At 47.7% G+C, this 8,831-nt stretch overlaps 1 protein-coding gene across 2 annotated transcripts in view; it reads left to right on the top strand.

Annotated features, from left to right (window-relative positions):
* The window catches only part of MAFK (v-maf avian musculoaponeurotic fibrosarcoma oncogene homolog K), a 54,984-nt gene extending 46,662 nt beyond the window's left edge, over positions 1-8,322 (top strand). For both annotated transcript variants that reach the window (XM_015421143.1, XM_015421142.1), the window contains exons 2-3: positions 1,647-1,726; positions 4,996-8,322. In XM_015421143.1, the coding sequence (XP_015276629.1) occupies positions 1,691-1,726; positions 4,996-5,430 (471 nt within the window). In that variant the 5' untranslated portion in view covers positions 1,647-1,690 and the 3' untranslated portion in view covers positions 5,431-8,322. The remainder of the gene's footprint in view (positions 1-1,646; positions 1,727-4,995) is intronic.
* The last annotated feature ends 509 nt before the right edge of the window (positions 8,323-8,831 follow it).

The raw sequence follows: 8,831 nt of genomic DNA on the forward strand, positions 1-8,831 counted from the left end.
ACTTTCTTTCTTTCTTTCTTTCTTTATTTATTTATTTATTTATTTATTTATTTATTTATTTATTTATTTATTTATTTATTTATTTATTGGATTTCTACCCTGCCCTCCTGCCCAGACGGCTCAGGGCGGCTTACAACAGGTTAAAACAACATACAATTTAAAACAACGAATACAAAATATAAAATACAATAAGTACAATAAAATTAAATAAATACGGCGGCCTCCTATGGTAAAGTGCTAGTGCGACCCAGCCGGTGCAGTCAGTTCTTATTTGAACGCTTGGTGAAACAGCTCAGTTTTCACGGCTCTACGGAACTGCTGGAGGTTCTTCTGGAGAACTTCTGATCTTCTGGCTTCCAACTCTAAGATTCTTTTTTGATTGCCCCCTGCTGGTGGACCTCCTGACGGCGCCTGGGTTTTGGCCACTGTGTGACACAGAGTGTTGGACTGGAGGGGCCATTGGCCTCATCCAACACGGCTTCTCTTATGTTCTCTCTCTCTCTCAACAAAATTTGGTCCCGACACCACCTTGCCCCTCACTCAGACACACACACATATGTTTTGCTCCACCAAAACAGCTTGAATCAGCCCTGGAGACTGGCATGCATTTGGAAGGGTGGAGTGAGAATTTTGCGGGTTTAAGAACTAGTCAAGCTGATGGTTGCTAAACTGTGGGTCAGGACCCAAAAGTGCATCATGCTTCTCCTGCAGGTGAGTCATGAGGACAGGAGAGGGGAGAAGAGAAATAGGGTGAACAAGGAGAGGAGGCTCAAGGCGGCGGAGGCTTGAGGGCAAATTCGTGTTTGGGATACGGCCTGCTATGGGATATGGCCTGTTGCTTAGTAGTGCTGTCTGTGTAGAAATCCTAAACATGCAACCTAAGATACAAACTCATTATAAATCTAGAAGCGGGGTCTCTCTTTGAAAAGTCTGAGAACCACAACATTAAGGAGTGTGACCATAATGAGGAAAAAGTACTGACATCCGACTTTGAGAGCGAGTTTGGTGTAGTGGTTAGGAGCGCAGACTCTAATCTGGGAGAACCGGGTTTGATTCCCTACTCCTCCACATGCACCTGCTGGTGTGACCTTGGGTCAGTCACAAGTTCTTTCAGATCTGTTCTCTCAGGAGCAGTTCTTGAAAGAGCTCTCTCAGCCCCATCTACCTCACAGGCAATGCTCCCTCTAAGCTGTGGAGTCTTGTGAGCAAAAATTCTACTTTGTGAGCTCCTGGCATTAAAGTTGTGAGCCAGCGATTTGGTTGCTGCATTCATTAGTTTTCTCTGGAGCCATCCTTCCTGAGCTAAGACAACAATGTGTGAGCCGGAGGCTAAAGAACTATGCGCTAGCTCACACTAACTCAGCTTAGAGGGAACACTGCTCACAGGGTGTCTGTTGTGGGGAGGGGAAGGGAAAGGAGATTGTAAGCCACTCTGAGACTCCTTCGGGTAGTGAAGGGCGGGATATAAATCCAATCTCTTCTTCTCTCTTCTTCTTCTAAGCACTGTGTATGCAAGAGAAAATTATTGGTTTGGAGTGTCTTAGGTCTGTGTTGTCTTGTGGTGGTTCGGGGGGTGGGTGGCAGTTTGGTTTCCAAACCCGTGGGATGTTTTAACACATCCCCCTTTTCTTTCTCTCTCCTTCCAGTTGCCATTTCTGAGCACTTCTGTCCAGGAGACTGCGCCCAGGTTATGACGGCTAATCCCAAACCGAACAAAGCATTAAAGGTAAGAGGAGAGGCGCTCGGTCCAATTTCACAAAAAGGCTAGGCGGATTTGCAGAGAGCAGGCCAGGATAGCTAAACAAAACCTCCACGTTCAGAGGCAGTACACCTCTGAGAATCAGATGCCAAGGACCAAAGAAGGGGGTTGCTCTGCTGAAGAGGCTACAGAGACCTCTGGTTAGCTGGCTTTGATGAACGAGGGTCTCGGGCTCTGCCTTCAGTTATTTTCGCACTGACGAATCACCCGAATTAGCCTTCTCTCTGGCTCTCCTTAAGATTTGTTTATTTACTGAAGTTTCTGAGGTTAGCCGTGTTGTTCTGCAGTAGAATGGCTCAATTCGAGTGCTTATAGTGCCTTGGAGACCAACTGAATTTTCAGGGTAGAAGCTTTTGAGAGTCAACGCCCCCTTTGTCTGATACCAAGAGAGCGTCGACTCTCGGAAGCTCATATACCGAAAACCTTGTTGGTCTCTAAGGTGCTATAAGCACTCGAATCTAGCTTGTTTTCTTAAAAAGTATATATCCCGCGTTCCCCTCCACCCGCTTAACGGGACTCAAAGTAGCTTATGTAAATTTAAAAACGGGTAAATATCACATTGGCAGAAAAAGAGAACGAAAAGGAAGCCCACTTTCACTCACGGGCTATCAAAGGCACGACATAACTAATGTCGGGTCCAGACCTTCATCATGTCCTCCAGAAGCTGCTCCACAGCCCGCCGCCGAATTATCTCCCCTGGCGTATGTAGCTATACCATGTTTCCAGAAAACAATTAGGCATTCATATATATATATATTTTTTTAAAAAAAGACAACCTTAACTGGATTTGAATAACATTCAGTGTCAGGGCTGTAGCTCAGCTGGAGTTTTGTATGATTCGTGGGAATTTTCAGGAAATTGCGTATAGTTGCTTTAGAGTGCATTCTCTTGAGTGTAAAGGGCCCTTATTGAATCCCCCGGCATCTCCAGTGAGAAGGATTTGGGGTCTCAAGGCTGGCAAATGCTTCTCGGCCCCTTAGTCCCAGCTGGATGGACTGAGGGCCCGACTCAGCGTAAGGTGGTTTCTAACCTTTGAGTCCAATGGCAGATTTCCTGATGACCTGATAACAGCCATGGATTTCTCTGAACCTCCCTTTGTATCCTTAGGGGAAGAGGGGTTTGGGATGCTACTTGCAAACAGCATCCTGAAGTTGATACGGAGGGAGGGAGGGAGGGAGGGAGGGAGAAGGAAGGAAGGAAGGAAGGAAGGAAGGAAGGAAGGAAGGAAGGAAGGAAGGAAGGAGCTACTCTTTCAGTTCCTGACCATCAGCAAACCCTTGCATCTCAAAACTTCTGCAGGGCGTGGAGCAGCCAAACCCTCAGAGCTCTGAAATTTTTGCAGGGTCTGCTGAGGCGGACAGAAACGCGCAGTCAGCGTACGTACAGCCTGTAAATACTTGTAACCAGTGTTCCCTCTAAGCTGAGTTTGTGTGAGCTAACGCACAGGTTCTTAGCCTCCAGCTCACACATTTTTGTCTTCGCTCGGGAAAGATGGCTCCAGACCAAACAAATTTATGCAGGAGCCAAATGGCTCACTCACAGCTTTAATGCCAGTAGCTCACGAAGTAGAATTTTTGCTCACAAGACTCCACAGCTTAGAGGGAGCATTGCTTGTAACTATCCTCTTCATGAGTATTCGTACTACAACTCAACATGGGTCTACTACTACTTACAGATCCTATCAGGGCGGTTTTGTGCTCCCTCTACACCAGGGGTCCCCAACGTGGTGCCGTGGCCACTATGGCACCCACTAACAATACATTAATTTTCAAAGGTCTCCTGTTCAACGGATCTTCTGTCTAAAATGCTGAAGGGTTACTATCAGAGTTATTTATAAGTTCACTCCCTCGTATTCTGAGGGTGACTCCGCCTCCCATGGCAGCCATTTTATAGCTGCGACTGCCACACCATGCCAGAATTCCAAAGGTGCCCACAGGCTCAACAGAGGTTGGGGAACCCTGGTCTGCACTATGGGGGTAATATTACGGCCCGGTATTGCGCGGTTGTCGTAAGGGTATCTGAGATAAAAGAATGCCTTTGAAAACCTTTAAAGCTTTATTCAAACCCTAGTGATAATTACGTTCAAGCGAGTGTTGCAAAGAAGTTGACGCATCTTACTGGGCAACAGAAAAACATTTACCAGCTCGCTGACGTTGTTGGATGTTTCAGAGGGGTCTGGTCAATTTAGTGTTTTACCGTAAGGACTTTCTTGGATTGACAGGTGGGCTAGAAAAATCATGGCAAGTCATTAAAAATGTGGAATTCTCTGCCAGAGGATGTAGTGATGGCCACGGGCCTAGAAAGCTTTGGAAGGGGGTTAGATCGATTCATGGAGGACAGTCAATATTATTTACATTGTAAGCCACCTTGAGTTTCTATGAGGTAGAAAGGCAGTTGATAATTAAAAAAAAGAAAAAGTAACGACCCAGGCTGAAGAGTGGTGCACTGTGGGCCAGCGTGTGGGACCTGGCCATGGAATGTCTCGATCCAGATCTGTCCAGCATTTACCAGTAGGGCAGCAAGTGTACACATGACAGCTGGCCTCTGCCATTGCCTCATTTGGAATACTGTGTGTACAGTTCTGGTCACCGTATATCTCCAAAAGGACATTGCGGAACTGGAAAAAGTACGACCAAGATGATTCGGGGGTTGGAGCCCCTCCCCTGTGAGGAAAGGCTGAAAAGCCTGGGACTTTTCGGTTTAGACAAGAGACAACTCCGGGGGAATGTGACAGAGGTTTCTGAAATTACGCATGGGATGGAGAGAGTTGACAAAGCGAAATTTTTCTCCCTCTCCCAAAAGATTAGAACTTGAGGGTATCCAATGAAGCTGATGGGCAGTAGGTTCAGGGCAGACAAAAGAAAATACTGCTTTACACAGAGAGTGATTAAAATGTGGAAGTCACTGCCGGAGGATGGGGTGATGGCCACAGGAATAAACAGTTTTCAAAGGGGATGAGAGAGATTCATGGGGGAGAAGTCTATCAGTGGCTACTGGCCATGGTGGCTGAGGGGAACCTCCACATTCAGAGGCACTAACCCTCTGAATCCCAGAGCCAGGAGGCGACATCAGGAGAAGGCCTCGGCCTCTATGCCCTGTTGATGGCCCTCCGGAAGAACTTGTTGCCCACTGTGTGAGTCAGGATGCTGGACTAAATAGACTGTAGGTCTGATCCCGCACGCCTCTTCTTACATTCTTACGTTTTTACCTCTGTGCTGTGCTATTGATATCTGCAGGTTAAGGAGGAGTCGGGAGAGAACGGCCCGGTGCTGAGTGACGATGAACTCGTGTCGATGTCAGTGCGGGAGCTGAACCAGCACCTGAGGGGCCTCACAAAAGAGGAGGTGATCCGCCTGAAGCAGCGCCGGCGCACGCTCAAGAACCGGGGCTACGCCGCCAGCTGCCGAATCAAGCGGGTGACCCAGAAGGAAGAGCTGGAGAGGCAGCGGGTCGAGCTGCAGCAGGAAGTGGAGAAGCTGGCGCGAGAGAATAGCAGCATGAAGGTCGAGCTGGACGCCCTCCGCTCCAAGTACGAGGCGCTGCAGACCTTTGCCCGCACGGTTGCCAGGGGCCCCATCACCTCAGCCAAAGTCGCCACCACCAGCGTCATCACTATTGTGAAATCGGCAGAAATCTCATCCAGCTCGGTGCCATTTTCGGCAGCTTCTTAATGTTCGGGGTGGGCGAATTAGCCGCCTTTCGGGGACGGGAGGTTGGGATGCTGTTCGCCGCTGAAGAGCCTACCTTCTTCGAGGATTGGTGTCCTGGAATCCAGCTTTTCCAAAACCACAGAGTGGAATATCTGCAAAGGGAAAAAGAAAACGAACCGGCTGCTCTCCTGTGGACGTAAAAGTCTGTGAACCCTTTGTGGCCAAGATTGGAATTCCCGTTTTTTTGCTATCAGGAGGTCTTGCTCAACTCTTCCATGCGAGTTATTCAGGTCCCTGGGTGGCTCCCCAACTGGGAGGTGAACCTAGAGCATCCTGTAGAGCATTGTTGAATGAAACTAAACCACCAAGAAATGGATGTCCTGGCAGACTCACCGGACAACATCAATGAACGAAAACGGCATCTGCCTCCCTTGGGAAAATATAACAATCAGTTCGTCCCATAGCAGTCACCTTTATTTCCATCTCTGAGTGAGGATGCTCAGCTCTGGAGCAGCTCACGCTGCAGAGTTTATCAGAGTGTCGTAGGATAGGCCTGGCTTTGTCTGTCAAATTACAGAAACCCTTCACGGGTTAATGTCTACCCTGGTTCCCAAGTGCTGTTATGTATTCTTGTGCGGTCTAGCAACAATGGGAGGGCATCTCTAACGCAGAGCCTGCCGTCTGCTCCTTCCCCGTTAACGTGCCTGTGAAGTGGTGTCTTTTATGTGTCTTAACTGCTTCCAAAACAATACCTGCTCCCCCTAAGAACAGATTTTTTTAGGAAAAAAAATCTCTGCAGTGCTGCAAAGAAGAGGAAATGGGAAGCGCCCAAGAAGAGTAGGATGTGGGGTGAGGGCGGGTGTGTTGAGCCAAGATCGATATTCGAGAAAAGGGAACCGTTACGTGGGAAATCAGCATGGTAGGAAGATGAGTTTGGACACAGCATGTGTTAAGGGCTGTGGGAAGTTTAGATGTGAAAGAAGCTGGAAAGTAGTAAGGATGCCGCAGAAAAAATGTGTCTGACGCATTGCTAGGACTTTGCAAGATCACCTTATGGTGCTCTTTAACTGCGAGAGATGATTCACGGTGAAAAGTGGTAAAAACAGAAAACAACCCTTTTCAACCAGTTGGCCTCAGAGTAGCAGAGATCAGGGAAAATGGCTGAGGAAGGTCCCCTCTTAAAAACTTAAGGTGTGTGAAAACATCTCAAGAACGTGCAGTCCGTGGTTCAAGCAACATTTCTCAAATAGTTGCAAAGTCCGAGTGTCAGAGGTGGGTCGTGATTCTGCGACAGAGACAGGAATAACAGGAGATGTCTCAGTGTCAGAGGACAGAGCAGTCGGTGGGAAGCAGAGTTGAAAACGGCTATGTTTTGAGTCAGCCCGGGCTGAGTTAAATTGTTAACATTATAATCCTGTGCAGAGTGACACTTTTCTACCCCCATTGTCTTCAATGGACTAAGAGGGGTCTAACTTTGCTTAGGATTGCAGTGTCTGAGGGTCTTTAATGTGAAGAAAGCTGAGTTTTGTGCACTTAGAGAAAGGAGAGACACGGCCGAGGGCCAAAGCTAGTTTGTGGATGAATTTTCATGTCAAGGGCAGGATAGCGGGTTAAACAGGATGGCCAATGGGGGTTTAAGATTAAATGGAACTGCAAGTCGATTTGTGTTATGTCTGAAAGACAAATCATCTGTTGCTTTGGGGGTATTTGGGGGTATTTTCAAATCCCAAGGGATTCTCCCTGAGGACCCCCGATTTGGCGAGCCCTAAAACAGATGAGAAGATTCCCCGCACAGTTGTACCTGTTGCTGTGCTTCATAATGGAAGCGGGGGGCGAGAATGTTTGAATGTTCCCTCCACATGGTGTGGACTTGCACATGGGGGTGGGGGGAAGGGTACCTTGTAACTTTTCCCCAGCCTGCTGCTTTGATGTAGGGCAATGGAGATAGTTTTATTTTCAACTCCCGGGTGCATTCAGACATTTGATTCCTCATCTGCAGTATGCACAGCACAGCCCAATAACAAATACAGCCAACCGGGCTTCTGTTTTTGCCCGTTTTCATGCTCTTGTTTCACAAGCTATCCAACCCTTATATGTGTGTAATGCCAACTTGAGTCTTGAACTTGAACAGAAGATGCCACTGTCGATACCTGACCGGCAGCAGTTTAGAGCCCCATACGTGCTCCCGGGTAACTTCCTCCTTCCCTCTGCCCAGTTGGGTCACAGGCTGCTAAGGAAGTCAGTTGGGAGTGGTACACGTTGTCTAAAACTCTGTTTGATGCTCCATCTCAGATTATTACTGAGGGGGATAAGTGGAAGCCCAGGACCTGCTATATCGGAGTTAGTAACACGGATGGGGTAGCACAGGTGAAAGTTGTGTGTGTGTCTCGGAGAGTTCCTTTACCACCATTAGTACGAGTACCCCATCCTGTCATAGAAATACCATTCCACGTGTTCCGGTAGTGTCGGTTACTGCTGGCAAACCGTTGTCAACATCAGATCATGCATTAATTCCCAGGAAGAGTTAACAGCACTTGCGGAATACCCCAAACGTCATCGAGACGCGTGCGTGCCAAACATGGCCAACGTTTTAGGATTACCTCATTTTCTCTCCAGCCTTTGTGTAACCCTCTAGAAGGCAAGTTGATTTCTTGCATCCCCGCCCCCCGCGCCATTTTTGACTCCCTCGGCAAATGTTGAGGAAGAAAAAAAAGATATTGTCTATACATATGTGTGTGTTACTGCTATTTCATCTTTAATGTATTTTGGAAAATTCCCAGATCTCTGTGATTTTCTTTGAAGTGGAGGGAGAGGGGGAAGGGGATTCGATTCCTTGCACTGTTGCAAACTTTGAAAGACAGACAGATATGGCCACTGGGGATGCTTGAATGCTTCCATTTTCTTCTCCCCCCCCCCCCCAAACTACCTCTCCCTTTGAAATAAAAACTCTTGAACATGAAACCACAGCTCCACCTCGATCCATGACTATCTCATAGCTGCAGCCCTGAGCGAGAGAGGATGGAGTTAACCATGGTTTTATCGCAGAGATGATCAAGGGCTAGAGTGGAGTAGAGTAGAGCTTCCAGCTGTAGGGTGAAAGCTGCTACACGCAGGGCGGGAGTGGGTTTCCAAAATTAGCTGCTTTACCCACCTACCCCTCTGGTGTCCTCTGCCTGGAACTAGTACCCTCTTCCAAGTTGGTGCCCAGTCTTCAGTGCTGGAGTTCCATTGATGTGCACTCTGCTTTACTTATATCAGTATTTCACTGGGTTTCCTTTCGATCAGAGTTGGATAGGAAACGGGGCCTGCAGCATAAGCCAGTCATAACGTGATTTCTTTTTTAAGTTAGAAGACACTTGGATGACAAACTGTGATTCCACTGAAATCCTCATGAGCGTTATCATAGCATTTTACCCTTTCTG

The sequence above is a fragment of the Gekko japonicus genome, unplaced genomic scaffold (genome assembly GCF_001447785.1).
Source record: "Gekko japonicus isolate JY-2015 unplaced genomic scaffold, Gekko_japonicus_V1.1 scaffold13, whole genome shotgun sequence".
Lineage (NCBI taxonomy): Eukaryota > Metazoa > Chordata > Lepidosauria > Squamata > Gekkonidae > Gekko > Gekko japonicus.